The sequence below is a fragment of the Equus caballus genome, chromosome 6 (genome assembly GCF_041296265.1).
Source record: "Equus caballus isolate H_3958 breed thoroughbred chromosome 6, TB-T2T, whole genome shotgun sequence".
Taxonomy (NCBI): domain Eukaryota; kingdom Metazoa; phylum Chordata; class Mammalia; order Perissodactyla; family Equidae; genus Equus; species Equus caballus.
In genome coordinates this window covers 15,790,251-15,808,606 of record NC_091689.1, presented here as the reverse complement: position 1 = coordinate 15,808,606, position 18,356 = coordinate 15,790,251, and the positions used below count along the sequence as shown (strand labels likewise).

Below are 18,356 nucleotides of genomic sequence, written 5' to 3'. Positions count from 1 at the left end.
AATGTCTTCTGATAAAGTGAGGGCGTTCATCAGGAAGGAATGGAATCCTGAACACTGGAATGGAGACAGACGGTCAGATCCCAAGGATGCTGGAGACATCTGACTCCTATATCTGCCAAGGCTTCTTTGCTGGTAAAAGCAGCCCTTCCGCCTCTGCCTAAGGAAGTGGTCCAGTAATGGCCTCCCCTAGGATAATGCCTTGCAAGGCATTGCTGCACCCCTCTTTGCTTCTGGACCTGTAACTGTTCCTCGTTGCTTCTAGCCTAGAGTCTCACCAGGCCCCGAAAGGTGAGGTACAAAGTGTGAGCCATGAGAAGATGCACTAGACTCCGAGAGAGGTGCATGATTCTTCCAATTGTTTAGACAGTAATCTGAAGACTATGTCTGGGAATGGATCTTAAGGGTGTGGGATCATGGTAGAAGGAATATAAAGTTGGATCGAGCAGAATATGTTGAGATGGATGACTAAATAGAGATTCTGGACTCAACGTTTTAGCATCAGAGGGTAGAAAGGGCTCTAACAGTCTGGTTGCTTGGCTGAAACATGGAGCCACAGGTGGCCTACACTAAATAAGTTGAAATGCCAGAACTACCTTGGTATACGTTGCAGGAAGGTATTGAAAGGCTTAGGGAAATTGTAATGTTAGAGTGAATTTATGATGTAAGATTTGCTCAACCACCTTGGGAGGGTCCAGAGGTCACAGCTTTTAGCATGACTGTGAGAAATACGTTTGTGAGGGGAGGCCCAGCATTCTCGAAGAATTCTATGGTTGCCTTTCTCTGGAGGTCAGAATTTACACTGGGAAGTGCTATCATTGATAGTACTAACACTAATGGAGTTCTTAGAAAAGAAATAGATAAGCAGTGTATTAAATTCTTACTTGATCTGTATCAGTGGAAGTGTTTTAGTTAATTTTAAGCAACTCAATATTCACTGACAGTCATAATGCAAAACTCTGATGTCATTGCTTTGTGATAATTTGGAGTCCAATGTTTCTAATAGAATAAAAGCTGCCTGAAATTTAATCCACCCAGGAGTACCTGGAATTGAAGTCCAAGGTGAACAAGTTTGGGCTTAGGGAAAGAAATGCTTGGGCCCAGGAGGCAGCCCATTGGGAAAATCTTCAAAGTGTTTTTCTCAGATAAGATGTTATGTTGAGACAAATGACTTCAGTTTCTACTCTGGTCTCTGTCTCTCTCTGCTGCACGCTGAGTGAACACCTCGTATGTATTTTGCAATTCACAAATTCTCTCTTTGATGGTGTTCTCGTTTATGTTGTTTGAGTTTTTATTTCAACTCTATGTTTTTTTATTTCCAAGATTTCAAATTGGTTGTTTTGATATAAACCTATTCTTGTTTCACTTTTACCTGTTTTTACCTTATAAATCCTTGTTCTTTTTTATTGAAGTCTTTCTTTTATTTATTGCTTTGAGGATGCAAAAACTCTTACTTAAAAGACATTGTCAGTTCTATAAAGTCAATTTCATCTGAAATGAATTCATCTTCCAAGTTTTCTTTTGTTGTCCTTTCTTAACATTAGATGTCTTCAAATGTGTATTCATTATTCATTACTACATAACAAATTACCCCAACACTTAGTCACTTAAAACAACACACGTTTATTATCTCATAGTTTCTGAGTCAGAAATCTGGGCACGGCTTAGCTGGGTCCTTTGCCATAGAGTCCCCTACAGCTACACTCAAGGTGTTGCCTGGGCTGTGGTCTTCTCAAGGCTTGACAGGGGCAGGATCCATTTCCCAGTTCCAGTGATTGTTGGCAGGATTCAGTTCCTCAGGAGCTATTGAGCCAAGGGCTTTAATTACTTGCTGGCTGTTGACTGGAGACCACCCTTAGTTCCTTGCCATGTGGGCCTTTCCAACATGGCAGCCTGCTTCATCAAAGTGTACAAGCCAAGAAATCACAAGTCAGCTTGAAGATGGAAGCCACAGATTTTTGTAACCTAAACAAGGAAGTGACAGCCTATCACTTTTGTGGTATTCTCTTCATTGGACACTGGATTCAGCCAATACTCAAGTGAGGTTGATTACACAGAAGGCAGTGATCATTGGGGGCCATCTTAGAAGCTTCTTACTACATGTATTTTTTGAAACTTTGTTTGCTGACTCACTTTAAGTGTAGAGTGTTTTGCTGTTGTTTTCACTACCTCTCACTCTCTTTTCTCATGCAACCCCACTTTTTGCTTCACATTGTCTGGAAGTTTTGCAGGTATCTTTTCCTGCCCCATCTCTTGGCCACATCCTACAATGGTCATGGGCTATCATAGATTATTCTCAAACTTGTAGATGATTTAAGTCAATTTGTGGTCTCAGGGCTGTGTCCATATCCTCTCTAGTGGACAGCAGTTTATAAGTGATAATTCCAAGCATCTAAGAGCAGTTGATCTTTTTTCAAGACCAAAGGGGCCCTGCCCTGGCACCTCACCTCAAAAGTGAGGCTGGCTCTAGTCCCGCATCTCACATGGGATCTCTAAGTGATCCTATGGTCATGCAGAGTCTGTACAAATATCCACTCACCCAGACTTCTGTTGCTAAGACTCCATTAAGGGAGAGATTTGGAGAGAGTTTAGTTTAAGAAATTGAGTGATAAGATTAAGGATGTGCTCCTAAGTTCTTCACTTCTTGATAAACCCGCAGTGGATTAATCATTCATCAATTCACCTACATTTATCGCAAACAAATTATCCAGTTTTTGATTCATTGCTGCCTTTGCACACATAATGTCTACCTCTTCTGTGGGGATCAAAATGCATTTTCCCTGTGGACAGACAGTTTAGAGACTGGAAAGAGAAAAAGACATGACTCTTTGAGGCCGATTTAGTATCCTTTATTAAGAAAACTGTTGCTCTGCGTTATGCAGAGATGACATTGCAGTGGTAAGAACAGGACACAAATAAACACAAAGTGAGAGGCATTTCAAGGAGGTGGAACATTCCTTGTCTTGACTCTATTTTGTAGAGGACGTGACTCGGACGGTAACTGACAGAGAAGACTGCACGTTTATGACTTTGGTTGGTGTTTATGAAATGCAGGCAGGATCACAGAAACTACAGAAATGTGAGATTTCCGTGGGCTGCTGATGAGGCTAAAGTCATGCTTGTGACTTGACTTACAAGTCAGAGAGGAGCAGCCAGGCGGGGAGGGGGAGTCTTACCTGGAGCAGGGTTACCTGCAGCACCTCCCCAGAGGCCAGCTGGCCCGCCTAGTGGCAGCATTGCTTCTGGCAGCAGCACTTCTGCTGGCAGCAGCACTTCTGCTGGCAACAGCCCTTCCCACAGCCGCACGAGCCACACGAGCCACACGAGCCACACGAGCCACAGGAGCCACAGCCACAGGAGTGGCGGCAGCAGCAGACCACGGGGACACTGCAGCAGCCCCCACAGCAGCCACAGCAGCAGGGGCAGCAGCCGGAGCAGCAGCCGACCCGGTAGCATCTGCAGGTGGTGCAGCTGCCGCAGCCACCACCACAACCACCACCACAGCTGCCACCGCAGCCACCACAGCAGCCACCGCAGCCACCACAGCCACCGCAGCCACCACAGCTTCCACAGCCACAGCACCCCATGGTGTCAGTAGAGAGGACTCAGGAGAGGTGAGGACGGATGTTCAGGAGGTGAGGGAGGTCTGATGCCACCTTCTGCTGGGGGAGGCCCTTATATACCAGCTCTGGGGATGGGGGGGAGACATGTGACCACTTCCCTGTTGCTATTTGGCTCTGTTTACATGGAAGAATGCCATTGTTTCTTATTTACTTCCCTTTTAGGTGTCTGCACCACCTTTTCAATTTTGTTTATTTTTTCATAAAACTGTGTTCCACTGTGAGTAAAAAAGGCCTAAACGTTCTAGGGAAGCATTCTGGGAACTAGGCTGTCAACAGGAATGGGGATATTTCTCTATCCTCCCACGATGCCCAGGGAGCACATGCTGTGTATGAGCTGTTGGCAGGACTTGCAAACACACACATCATCAGTCAGCTACTGGGCCAGGTGATCTGTGAGTGCTGAGGGGGTGAGTACAGTGAAGTTCAAGGTACAGTCCCTGACCTCAGAGCTTGCAATAGACAGGAACACTGAGCTAGAGACGTGAAAATGGCAACAGACTCAAAGGCGTCTACCCAGGTCCAATGCCATGATCGTATTTGTCGACGACCAGCGGAAACGCTGAGGCTGGAGACGTGAACTTCCTACATCTACATTTGAAGTATACCATTGTGATTTGTCTTCTCACACCCAGGCCATAATGATTATTTTAAAAACAGAAATAACTTCTCTCAAGAGTCTGCATTTTGATGATAAAATTCTTGGTATGTTTTGCTTTGGATGAGGAGCTAATGTTTGTCCTTGAGTGAATGACATCAATTGATATCTGCAACACCACTGTGTTGACCAGCCTGACCTAGGTGATTTTGAGAGTTGGGGGGGGTGGGGTGGGCGGCCCTCACAGAGTGCAGGTGCAGAAGCTAGGGAAGTGGGGAGAGGCCTGACTTGGGGAGAAAAAGAGTTTGTGGCTACAAGAAGAAGCATGTAGCTGTGGATCCTGGCGGGATCTGAGGGCTGGTGACCACCAAGGCTTTAAAAACATAGGGCAAGGAAAATGAGGGTCCAGGAGGGCTCTCCATCACATGTGCTGATGTAGGAGCATCTCTGGCCATCAATGAGAGCTCAGAGGACATTGATGGGGAGGTTTGGTGGCCACCAGATCTCCCAAGCTTTATTTTGTACCAGGCTTGCTGCTCAGAGCCCATTTTCCCAATTTGGTAGGATTGTTCTTCAGAAATTTGAGTGAGAGGAAATACTGTAATGTCCCTAGAGCTGACTGGCTTGTTATCAACGATCCCAAACCACTTCTGTTGTAAGTAGACCAACGAGAGCATTTCAGGGGGGTCCTTGAACTGGGGTGAGGTGTACAGTGGAGCTAGAGATAGGAAAGTAGGTTTGAGAGCTTTTAAGGAGGCAGAATCAACAGAATTTGGTGAAAGACTAAATTTGGGGCTGAAAGAAAAGAAGGATTCAAAGTTAATCTTTTTTTAAAGGATTGCCAACTTCATGAATAAGGAACGGTGGAGGAAAAATTTGCTCATATTGCTGGTGATGGGGATTAAGGAAGGAAGATTGTGATGTGGGTCTGGGGCCAGCGGCACTGGAGAGGCCCCGAGACACCTGGGGGGAGATGGTGGAGTTATGAGTTGGCTCTCTATGGATCTGAAGCCTGGAGGAAATTCTAAGCTGGAGGGAAAATACATGTGGAAATCGGAACTGTGGGAAGGATGTGAGCACTAAGGGAGAGACAGAGTAGAGTGAGAGAAGGGAGCACTGGAGAAGAAAAGAGGGTCATTTAGTTTTAAAATAATTCAAATATCTTTGGAAATATAGCTGTGAACATGTAACCTCACAAGAACTAAAATGGCCAATTTAGTGAGGTGTAAGGCACACAAAAATAGTGGATGTGAACATTTTTGAAAGAAAATGACTTGTTCTATGTGGATATTCATATTTACTTTTCCGCATCTGGGAGGTTTCTGTTAAAGCAGGATGATTTCGACTGAATAAATGGAGAGAAAACCATCAAGGAGAAGTGGAAAAGGAGCTGGCAACAATTGAGTGCCTTCTTCAATCAAAATCTCAAAGATTCAAATGGTGTTTCTGTGAAAATGAAGCTCCCCTCCAAAATGTTATCTCTTGGCTTGCTTTTAAAGTGACTTTAAAAAGAAAAGCTAAAATTAGCAAAAGTATTGGGTCAAATATGTCCCATAGGAATGTAAACAAGGAATAGCCGTACATTTGGAAACTGCAATAGCAACAATGAGGAAGTGACCGCCGGTCATGCGTCTTGGGTCACTCCTTCTCCCTGTTCCCAAGATGGTATTTAAGGGCCTCCCAGCAGAAGGCAGCATCAGACCTCACTCATCTCCTGAACTTCCCTCCTCACCTCTCCTGAGTCCTCTCTACTGACACCATGGGGTGCTGTGGCTGTGGAAGCTGTGGTGGCTGCGGTGGCTGTGGTGGCTGCGGTGGTGGCTGCGGTGGTGGCTGTGGTGGCTGCGGTGGCGGCTGCGGTGGTGGTTGTGGTGGTGGCTGCGGCAGCTGCACCACCTGCAGATGCTACCGGGTCGGCTGCTGCTCCGGCTGCTGCCCCTGCTGCTGTGGCTGCTGTGGGGGCTGCTGCAGTGTCCCCGTGGTCTGCTGCTGCCGCCGCTCCTGTGGCTGTGGCTCCTGTGGCTCATGTGGCTCGTGCGGCTGTGGGAAGGGCTGTTGCCAGCAGAAGTGCTGCTGCCAGCAGAAGTGCTGCTGCCAGAAGCAATGCTGCCACTAGGCGGGCCAGCTGGCCTCTGGGGAGGTGCTGCAGGTAACCCTGCTCCAGGTAAGACTCCCCCTCCCCGCCTGGCTGCTCCTCTCTGACTTGTAAGTCAAGTCACAAGCATGACTTTAGCCTCATCAGCAGCCCACGGAAATCTCACATTTCTGTAGTTTCTGTGATCCTGCCTGCATTTCATAAACACCAACCAAAGTCATAAACGTGCAGTCTTCTCTGTCAGTTACCGTCCGAGTCACGTCCTCTACAAAATAGAGTCAAGACAAGGAATGTTCCACCTCCTTGAAATGCCTCTCACTTTGTGTTTATTTGTGTCCTGTTCTTACCACTGCAATGTCATCTCTGCATAACGCAGAGCAACAGTTTTCTTAATAAAGGATACTAAATCGGCCTCAAAGAGTCATGTCTTTTTCTCTTTCCAGTCTCTAAACTGTCTGTCCACAGGGAAAATGCATTTTGATCCCCACAGAAGAGGTAGACATTATGTGTGCAAAGGCAGCAATGAATCAAAAACTGGATAATTTGTTTGCAATAGATGTAAGTGGACTAACGAATGATTAATCCATTGTGGGTTTATCAAGAAGTGAAGGATTTAGGGGCCCCTCCTCAATCTTAGCACTTCAATATTGTAAACTAAACTTTCCCAAATCTCTCCCTTAATGGAATCTTAGCAACAGAAGTCTGGGTGTGTGAATAATTGGGCAGATCCTGCGTGATCATGGGATCATCACTTAGCAGCATGGTCACTTTTGAGGCTCATTGTTTATCATGGTCACTGTTTGTCTACTCCCAGAGTCCTTTCTACTCTGTGTTGATCTTAGTTGTCATGGCCTTATTGCTGAGAATTATTTCGAAACGCAACATAAACAGAGGCCTTGGGTTCATCACATATCTTTGTCCTTTAGCTTTGTAGTCCACGTTGCTTTCCATTCAGCCATCACTCCTCACTAAGCACCTGTGTCCTCTAACTCAGCTCTCCCAGAGCCAGACGACCAAGTTTGGCTCTAGTCATAGCAAGGACCATGGAAGTCTGTCTATCAGCCACTACAAACTACAAAATCAGCTTTCAGTTATAACATGAGAAGATGAGCATTAGATTCAAAATAATCATAATGGGCAACTTTCATCCCACCCCTTCAGCGTTCTCTGAAAGATTCTCCATACACAATAAAATGTGTTCCTAAACACCCCTTCTGTTAATTTCCCATAGTGGCCATCTTCTGTGTAGACTCCAGATTCTTGGTCCATCCCGGTTGGTTTAGCAGCAAGGTAAGAGGGGAAGGAATCAGGGGGCTTCCAGTTGTGTTGGGTGGTGGGAAGCTGAGCACCTTGGGTGTGTCTCCCAGGAGAAGGATATTCTTGCACCAACCCCATAAGGCCCTCTTGGGGTGTTTCCTTGTCACTCGAAGCAGAACCTGACATAAGATAGATGCTTAAACAGGTTGAGCTGACCAAATGGAATAAAATAACCAAAGGAAACATGAGTTGAGTAATCATGTCAAATAAGACTTCCAAAGGGGGTCTTCCCTTCCCGTTGGAATTCAGAAGCTAGCGTTTGAGGAGGTGGGTATGAGACCAGCCTCCCCAAGTTCTAGGTTGACACAGTAGGTTTGGGTACCCATGTGGCTCCGTTTCTGTTTCTTTTTCCACCTCTAAGAGCCCTGAGCCACTAGTGGCCTGAGGCTACCCAGCACTCGGTAGTTACCCTCAGCTTCTAGCATTTATCTCTGGGGTCCCCACTTTCTGACTCATCTTTCCCCTCCCAGACTCCTAGACTTAGAACCACCTCTGGTCATGTGTTCAGCTTGGAGGGAAGGGTCAGGGGAGATGCCCCAGTCCATCTCTCACCCAACTCTTCCTCACTGACAACTCCTTGAGGCAGTTTTCCCACAAAGCAAGGCTGATCGGCACAGTTCTAGGACATGCAGCCTCTCTCAGCAATGAAGATGTAACCCTTCTTAGGCTCTTGCTCCCCTGGCCCAATCACTAGAAACGTGAGTTTGTTTTCAGTGAGTGTGAATAGAAGATGTGGGGCTGTCTCAATTTGCTGAGGTGTCATTACTCAGTGTTGACATTGATTTGCAGAAAAGGACCCAGCTGGCAGGGTGAACCAGTGACACTTCTGAACATTTATTTGCCAGGAATCGTGCTGGGTACTCCAAGACAATTCCTTCAGCTAAATGTGTGATAATTTGATATGGAAAAGAAGATAAGTGTAAATCCATAATGGCTACTGAAAAAAAAAAAGCAAAGTCATGTTATATGGAACATAGGTCACTAGCAAAATCACATGAATGAAGGACAAAGCATTTGACATCTCTATGTTTCGTTACTTTCTTGTTAGGGGCTGAATTGCGTCCCGCTCAAAATCTGTATGTTGAAATCCTAACTCCCAGTACATCAGAAGGTGACTGTATTTAGAGATAGGATCTTTAAAGAGGTGACTAAGTTAAAAGAAGGTCATTAAGGTGGGTCCTAAACAAATATGACTGGTTTCCTTATAAGAAGAGGAAATTATGACACAGACATATACGGAGGACCAGGTGAGGACACGACAAGAAGGTGGCCATCTGCGAGCCAAGGAGAGAATCTGGAGAAGAAACTAAATCTGCTGACACCTTGATGTTGGACTCCCAGGCTCCGGAATTATGAGAAAACAAATTCTCGTTGTTTAAGCCACCCAGTCTATGGTACTTTTTTATGGCACTCCTGGCAAACTAATACTCTTTTGGTCATGTGTGATGAATGTCAACGACACAAACGTGTTTGTGTGGAAGCTGAGCTGTTGGCCTAAAGAGATGCTGTGGCTTAAATGAATCTGTGTGACTGATCATCCTTGATGTTTAAATGAAAGAATTGTGCTGCTGTTGTATCCACGATGTGGCACGTGGATGCACTATAGTTCCTGGCTTTCCTTGACACGCTCAGCTCTCTCTTCCTCCTCCTGAGCAGGGTCCACACTAATTCCCACCACATGAAGCTACCATGAAATGCACAAGGAAATCAGACAGGATCTACACATGGGGCTTTGTGAGAGGGCCGGCAGCTATAGGAAGAGCACTCTGCATGCCCACATCCTGCATCTCACTTCAGTTGGTGAATGGTTGTAGGTTCCTCTCTGTAGTCCGATTGCGAATTTGGGTCCTTGTTTAGGTTACCTGAATAATTGGCATAAACGTGATCTACATCCTTTACTGTGGGAAATTTATAGGCAGGGCCTATAAGGATTTGAAAACCAAGTGAGAATAATTTCAGATTGAGAAGTGAAAATATTTGCTGAGCTCAATTGAACTATAGAAATACTTTCTTTAAATTGTGGCCCATCTTTTTCTCTGCAGTACTTTATCCACCTGAGAAACTCACACCTTGTGGCAAAGAGATGAAGAAACTTATTGCAAAGACAGTGATGGCTGGCCTGACATTGCAGGGATGACAGCCTCTGCCACTCCAAAATAGACCAAATGTGACAGAGAAAAGATACACTAAGTCCACAGAGAATAAGAAGCCACAAGATTCAGTGCTATGAAGCCATCTGGATGTTTTCAAGAACTATCTTCCCACCTCTGATGGAAATGCCCACAGCTAGTGTCACACTTGGCCTTGGATACAATCCCTTGTGCACAACCCATCACACCCAAAGACACTTCAAGGCAGGATGTGCTCCGTCTTTGAACTGGCCTCAGCACTTGAGAGCTTCACTGATATCTAGGAGTTTCTCAATGAATATTTGTCAACAGAAAGCAGACTCTCCTAAAATATTTAAATCCTTCTAAATACTACTCGTGGTCTGAATCATAAAATATCATTTGTATTTCAGTTTGTATCTTCAAAGTGAATGATGTTTATTGAGGATTAAGTAAGGTCTAGTTTTCTCTCTAGATATAAAACAAATAGATCCTACACATGTAGCAGTTTTCCTATCAGGAAGGGACTACCACAGTCTGGTCAAAGGACAGGGATTAGCTGACTGCTCAAGGCCCCTCTAGGCTTATGAGTCTAAAAAATGGAAAGAAAGAAACAGAAACATAAATCATGGTTTAAGTTATTAAGTAAGATCTGAAATGAACTTGGAAGAAAACCCAAGCCGTAAAAATACCCAATTGATGTTAAATTAATTTAGACAGAAAGGCAAATAGCAATTCACTTGAGGCCCAAGGCTGGAGCAGGACAACCAAGATAAATCCCACATCCGCCAATGCCAACTCATTTAGCACAACCTGATGGCATTATTTTTTGTAGTTAGGGATATAGAAGAGCTAAACTAAGAACACCAAAGTTCTAAATGTGCGCTGCTGGCTGAATTTATAGAGAAAAAAATAAAAAGGCCTGCACTGCATGGGTGGAACTTTGCCCTCCAAGCAAAGAGTAAATGGCTCGAGCAGATGGAAATCTAAAGCAATTCAGCCATCCATATTTTTGGTAGTAAGTACGTTCCTGAATATTTGTTTAAATTGGTCCTTTGTGAATAAAATAGGACTTTTTAATGAATTAGGGACATTTCTCTATCTGCAAATAAAGCTGTCACTTCAATATAAAATCCAAATTGTAGATAAAGCCACACTTTCCAGTGTTCTGTTTGCATTGTAAGAGAATGTGTGGACAGCGGTGGTGGGAAAGCTATTCTCATGGTCCCTGTCTTGCTCTGCTATCTCTGCCCATCACCAAGGGCCTTTGAAAAGAGATTAAGATCTTTAGGAAGTGGGATATGCTCAAACCAAAGTAAAGGCAAAAAGAAACTTTGAGTGATATATTTATTTTATTAGGAAATTTAGGAAACAGCTGTTGACAAATAGGGATGCAAGATAGAAAAGGAGCCAAGATAGAAGCACATGAATGGGAAGCAAATAATCAGGTAAGTTTAAAGAATATTGGGAATTATGATCCTACTTGATGGAACTCAGTGACGTCAACTGTTTTTTAGGAGCTAGGCTGTCCTCATCTCTTTGTTTTGGCTGTTTGCTGTTTGATTGGAAACTGAAAACAGCCAAAGCAGAAAGGCCAGGAACCCAAATGCAAGAGCAAATTCATAGTCCAAAAGGATAAGTCCCAGCATACCAGAACACAGGTAGACCAGGCGGACGGAGTGGAGGACAGTCCTCAGCATCTCCTGCCCAGGGACAGAGGCTCTGCTGGCTGCCTAAGGGCAACACTGCTTCTTGCAGCAGCCCTTCCGTTGGCAGCAGCCCTGCCCACAGCCATACGAGCCACAGCCAAAGGACCTGCAGCCACAGGAGGGGCGGCAGCAGCAGACCACGGGGACACTGCAGCAGCCACAGCAGCAGGGTCAGCAGCTGGAGCAGCAGCCAACCCGGTAGCATCTGCAGGTGGTACAGCTGCCGTAGCCACTGCCACAGTCACTGTAGCCACTGCTGCAGCCACCACAAATTCCACAGCCACAGCACCCCACGGTGTCAGTAGAGAGGACTCAGGAGAGGTGAAGAGGGAGACAGGAGATGAGAGAGGTCTGATGCTTGCCTCTGCCAGGGGGCCCAATACTCCCTCTGGGAGAGTATTGACCCAAGACACAAGGCCACTTCCCTGTTGTTGAGGCAAGTACCCACAGCAGAATCTCACATGGCCTCTTGTGCACTTCCTTCATGAGTTCTTCTGACTTGAATAACTTGCTAAATTTAGCTTTTATGTGTCTTTTTAAAGCCATCTTTAAAATAGAACAGGAAACAACTATTAACTCCCTTTTTTTTTTTTTCGGTAATTGTGAAAGTCTGATTCCCCTCAGTTACTTTCACATTTCTCAGTTATTTCAGCCCAAGACAAAGATTTTTCATTCTTGCACCATTTACAACCATTTACTACGTTGTGAAACATCTCTTTAGACAGAAGAGAACATTTTGAAACTCAAAAGGGAAAGGGTGATCTCAGGTCACATCATTTCATCCTCCCCAGGCTGAGTGCCTTGGGTATTTCTTCATCCTGTCACATAGGTTAGGAGCCTGAATCAGAGGAGACGGGATCCTGGGTTATCAGAGTTTATTACAGAGCATCCTTAGCATCATGCCAGATGATAGAAGTACATCCTGTGCACAATATTCCCGAGCCACTTGCCAAACTCAAGGAGGCTTCTGCTATCATCAACCTATTAAAAAAGAAAGACAAACCTAAAGGCTCGTTTCTGACAGTTGCATGGTGCCTGGGTGATCATGGCGCAGTCCCCCATGGAACTTGTACTTGAAATGGTTCCTTCCCATTGGCCATCCCTACACCAACCACTCTTTTCTGTTAAAGGTAAACAGTGACAGTAATCAGTGGAGTCTGCAGGTCTGTCCTGTTGGCTGTTGTCAGAATAGAGAAGAGCTCTGATGGGTCACCCAAGCCAGTCCAAGCAGCACACTGCAGAGGAAAGCCAGGGGTTCTCTCAGCCCTCTGAGATGAAGGAAGTTGTAATTCCCCTGGAATAGTGTTATGATCTGAGTCTTTAATACTGGGCTCTCTTTAGGTTAATTTTTAGTTACGGTTAAGGAAGTCTTAAAGATGACTTCTTTGAGAATGCAGCTGTGCCCTACTTATCAAACTAGAAAGATAATAAAATGGTTTGGCACACCGTGGTTCAGTTGTACAGCCTCTAAACCCCACCTACACTTATCTGGCATCAATAGTTACACTTCTAGGATAACCCCTTCATAAAATAGCCAATTCATTTCTGGTTGACACTTTGTTGCTGAAATTTTGGAATATAGTTATGTCCTGTGAATGTTTGATAGTTTTTCTTTCCTATTCTAGAGTAAAGACAGAACAGTAAAATTATTTAAATAACTGTCCTGGAAAACACACAATGAACAAGGATGTCCTCCATGCCCTCAGCTAGTATACATTTCATCCCAACCCGCTAATCTTCAGATTTGCCTGTTTTTATTAAAAGGGCCCATGAACTTCTGCTTTAATGCACCTTAATACTTTTCCATCATATAAACAGGGGGGAGGGGGCAATATATTCAGTTTAATAAACATGTATCGAATTATCCTTCTCTTATAAGGAAGTGACTCTGCAGGGCACTGTGAGAACATAACAAGATGAATCCACAGGCTCTCGGTGTGGTAAGAAATTCATGTAAAGAAATTCCAGTAGAATGGGATAAGAACAAGAATAACCCTACCAATTGACTTTCTTAGAGGTATGGGGGGAAAGAGTTGACTCTGAGTGTGTGTGACAGGAGAATTGGGAAAACTAGGACAGGGACTATGTATCACAGGGTAGGGCTTTCCATGTAAGAGCTTCAGCAGAGACTGGAGATAGGAAAATGTGAGGGTGGCCAGGCAGCCCCTTCTATAGGCCTACAGGTGAGACCTACAGGATGGGACTGGAGGGAGGCATGGAAGCTAAGAAAGTGAGATCCGAGCCTGGGAAAATAGAGTCAAAAGGTATAAATCCGAGCCAGCCCTGATGGCCTAGTTGTTAAAGTTTGGGGGGCTCTGCTTCTGTGGCCCGGGTTCAGTTCCTGGGCATGGAACCACACCACTCATCTGTCGGTAGCCATGCTGTGGTAGTGGCTCACATAGAAGAACTAGAAGGACTTACAATAAGAATATACAACTATGTACTGGGGCTTTGGGGGGAAAAAAAGGTATAAATCCTTGGGTGCCATATTGAAGAAGCGTTGGAAGTTTGGAAGTCAGTGGGAACTGGGATTCATGTTTAAGAAGGTGACTGACAACACAACCAGCACGTGGGAAGGTGAGACTGATATTGGGGACCAGTTAAAAGGCTTTTGCAACAAACAGTCTTAACCAGAGAGAATATGGGTCTCAATGGGCCAAAGGCTGGGGAAGTGAGGGATGGAAAGAGTGATAAGCTGGACACAGAACATTCTCAGGGGAACGTCATTGCAGGAGAGAAAACAGGGTCACATTAAGAGTCTAAAGATCTGCTATTTAGTCAGTTAGTAAGTGGCCAGTAAATACTTGTTAAATGTGTTGATCACTGGTTGATTAATTAAATTAAATCCACCAATATGTGCTGCGTGGGTCCTCTTACCCTCTTCAAAGTCCTCCTGCTCCAACAAATATTATTCTGGGGGGGGTCCTCAAGAGGTGTCAGTGTGCTCAGGAACACAGCACGCTCAACTGCCCTGTAGAATGGCCCTTTCATTTGCTTCATAATCTACCCAGAGCAGTCTCCCAGGGCCAGCAGTGATGCATCTCTGAGGCCGTATCAGCAGAAAAAACCATGAAGGCACATGATGGTACATTCCTGTAGGTACTGGTTGAAGGTCCTAAGCCACAGCTGTACTGTGATGGAGCCCACCACTGCCACCAGCCACCACATTGTGTTGTATTTGCTGCCAGTGCCAATACTCCTAGCCGCATCTGCACCAACGTCACCCTGCCTTGATGTCACTCTGCTGCAATGAAGAGAATGTCCTTCCCCCACCTTGTACCACATTCTGTTACGTGGTCCCAAAATGCTGCCCTGGACTCTCCATGTCTTACAAGGGATTTTCCTCATTGCATTTTCTCTGCATGCCTCAGGCACAAGACCATAATGGGGTACAATTATTATAGGTCCATGACATGAGCCACTCAAAAGATCTCTAGTAACTGCGGCATTGTCATAACCCCAACTTCACTGCCTGATTCCTTTCCCTTATAGTGACTGTATGTGCTTTTGTTAGGATGTCCCTCAGTGTCCATCTCAAGGGACCCCTGACAGGCCCAGTTCACCATTTCTCTAAACCTCAGCAGACAAGTCAGAATCAACAAAGTTTAAGTTCCATTTGGGACAGTCACTGCCTAAGTGTAAATGACGTCATGGAAGTAGAATTGATAAAAATCTGTGGTTACCCAAATAGTTTTCCAATTACTTTTCTAGCTTAAAAAGCTAGTTAACTTTATACCTTTTCCTCACATATTTGCTACTTCTCACTGTTTTTGTACCAATCCTCCATACAATTAGGTTAAAATGCAAATTTCTTCATGTAGTACATGTGCTCAGTGTATTTGTGGGAAGTAAAGTTGAAAAAGTAAGAGTGATGCTTCGTTAGCTTCCCTCACTCTCCAAGCCATCTTTCAAACAAGGTATTCAGAAAATGAATAAGGCAGTAACAAGCCTTCATTTAGAGGCTTTGGTCTTGATTGAACTGATATGGAACTTGATTTGCTCTTGCTATCTATAAGGGAAATTGAATTATTTGTTTTTATCTTGAATATCATAACTGTGCATTTTTCCCTATATTTTGTGAGTGAAAAGGTGAGAGAATACTTACGTTAATGAAAAGTAATCTGTTTCTCTTTCCTTCTTAAGGAAAGGTAGAGAGTTTCTGCACACTGTTGTAGAGGAAAGAACAGACATTGATGGATGCGGCAAAAAGATGTCTATCAGGGACACTTCACAGAGCCAGAAAAGTGACGGAAAGGACTGGTTAAGCTGCGAAAAGGCAGATAGAGGCTAAAGAAATAAGCACTCACAGCACACTGAGATCACCTCTAGATCCTAGACCGCCATGTTAAATCCTAGCAACAATGCTTTCCATTGTCAAAAAGGATAGGGATCTCTATAATTCCCTGAAGATTAAACTAGGCTCCTACATAAATACCATCTAGTGGATTCTTTGCTTTTCTTGAACTTTTTAACTAAAATCATAAAAAATAACATGGGGCAATGATCAAAAATCACTCAAAGTGTGTCTGCATTCAGATTCACCTACATATCGGGCCATCAGCTAGGCTCCACTCTGTGGGGGTAGACAACAGTCCCAACCCCCATTCAGCCAACTTGTACAATGTAGGTCATTGGAAACCATAGGCCACTCAAATGTGTGAGCCATTAGTCAGTAGCATAAATTCCTACATAAAGCATGGCTCAAATGCATGAGCATGCCAGCTAAAAATAACCAAGTGTTGCTGACCTAAATAGAGGATACTATTTAGCGCATCTATCAATTAACTTCCTGCCTATAGTTCTATTGCAAAAGACAAACATTTGAGCAAAAGTAAACTAAATCAACAAATATTTGTTGAACCCATTTTATGTGTAAGGCAACATGGGTGACACAAACAAATGTACTTCTAAGTAACTCCAAACTAATCAAAGAGATGACCAAAAAAAAATATTGGATAAATTAAGAAAGAAAAAAGATTTAAATAATAGTCCAATAAGAAAAGAGTTGACCCAAAGTACTGGCTGATTAAGTTCCAAGTGAATATTAAGACTTACAAGGGTTCCAAACATTGGAACTCTAAGTTCCAATGACGTGGTGAAGAAAGGAAGGCTTTAGGAAGAAGGCAGAGCTTGAGCTGGTCTTGCAGGGGAAACTGGACGTGCATAGGTAGAGAGCAGGAAGGAGGGGATGGTGGAGGGTGTAGTCTGGGATCATCCTGCATGAGCTGCTTTCTCCTTCCACCTCCAGGTGTGTGACCCTGATCTTTCTATACCTCAATTTTCTGATAAAAACAATAATACCTATATGAAAGGTTATTGTGAAATGTAAATGTGAAACCACATATAAAACACTTAGAATAGAGCCTGGGACTTAATATGTGCCTAACAAATGCTAGCCAGTATCAGTATTTCGAGGTAGGCTACCCAATGTATGGGAAAATGCAAGATTTGTTTGGGAGACTGAAGGAAAGCAAATTTACATAAAGTAGAAAGTTTATTCAAGGGAGTTAGTAGGTATTCAAGCTAAAAATGAAAGTTGAGAATAGTTATGAACTTTAGGGCATGGAAAATTTGATGCTTCCTTTGCAAGTGAATTATATGGCATGGTAAAAATGTATTTCTGGAAGATGTAGCTGGCAGCAGCTCACAGGATAACTTAAAAAAGAAAAGCTGGAGAGAGACCAGTTAGATGGCTATAGGTAAAGAGTTTCATCCCCATTAAAAATGCAAGATTCTCACTACTCAGCCATAAGAAATGGTGAAATCCGGCCATTTGCGACAACATGGATGCACCTTGAGGATATTATGCTAAGTGAAATAAGTCAGAAGGAGAAAGTCAAATACCATGTGATCTCACTCATAAGCAGAAGATAAAAACAATGACAAACACTTGGAAACGGAGACTGGATTGGTGGTGACCAGAAGAGAAGGGGGGAGGGAGGAGGGCAAAAGTGGTGATTAGGCCCATGTGTATGGTAATGGAAGGTAATTAGTCCTTGGGTGGTGAACATGATGTAATCCATGCAGAAACTGAAATGTATAACGATGTACACCTGAAATTTATATAACATTATAAACCAATGTTACTGCAATAAAAAAAAAGCAAAACTCTCAAACGCAAACATTCTTACTAAAATTCTTGTTCATCACAATATGTTACACTAATGACTACGATAAAGATACTCCTTCAAAGCAACTACAGTTGACAACAGAAACACAAGCTGATGTGCTCCTTGTCATTCCCAGCTGACAGAACAACCAAATCATGTTGTGCTCTTCTTTGTCAATCACTGTGCTGGGCATTGGGCTTGGGTGGGGGCCAGAGGGGTCATCTACACAGGTGACTGAGGCAGGGCTCCTGCCCTGTGCTTCCATTGTCTCATAGTCTAAGGGGAAACTGATCAGATGCTCTTAGTCCAATGTCAAAGGGTTTTGTTAGAGATGTGTGAGAGGGCCATGGGTCCTAGGAGAGAGCAGTCTCAGGGCCCAGGCTTTGGAGGGAGTTGAGAGCTGAGGAATGAGGAGAGAGCCCATGCCCTGAAGGAGCTCAGATTCCCTGCAGGGTCCTGCCAAGTCAGGCTCTACCAGCACAAAGATGTGCTTTTCCCAATTGCAGAGAAAGTCAAATTCCTATTTCAAGTTCTTCCTCCATGATGCTTAACACTTTTCTGGTTCTCGGAACCAATATTTTTGAGCCCTTATAACATTCTAGATACAATTCTAAGTATTTTACACATATCACTTGACTTAATTCTTGTAATAACCTTCCAAAGAGTATGCTGTTAATTCTCCCATTTTACAGATGAAGGAAAGGCCAGATACTGGAATATTTACTGTCTGAGGTCACAAAGAAATTGGAGAGGCAAGAAACAAGCCCAGCAGCCTGGTCTTGGAGCCACCCCTCTCAACCAC

General features: G+C 44.1%; 1 protein-coding gene across 1 annotated transcript; it reads right to left on the bottom strand.

The window, feature by feature from the left end:
- Window positions 1–2,830: 2,830 nt before the first annotated feature.
- LOC138924573 (small cysteine and glycine repeat-containing protein 7-like) lies at window positions 2,831–3,641 on the bottom strand. Its single transcript, XM_070269426.1, has one exon. The coding sequence runs from the start codon at window positions 3,582–3,584 to the stop codon at window positions 3,222–3,224; it is 363 nt and encodes a 120-aa protein (XP_070125527.1). The 5' UTR covers window positions 3,585–3,641; the 3' UTR covers window positions 2,831–3,221.
- Between the last annotated feature and the right edge of the window lie 14,715 nt (window positions 3,642–18,356).

Bases quoted from the DNA above. Each gene is read 5' to 3' on its own strand.
- LOC138924573 (XM_070269426.1), bottom strand. From the start codon at position 3,584: ATGGGGTGCTGTGGCTGTGGAAGCTGTGGTGGCTGCGGTGGCTGTGGT.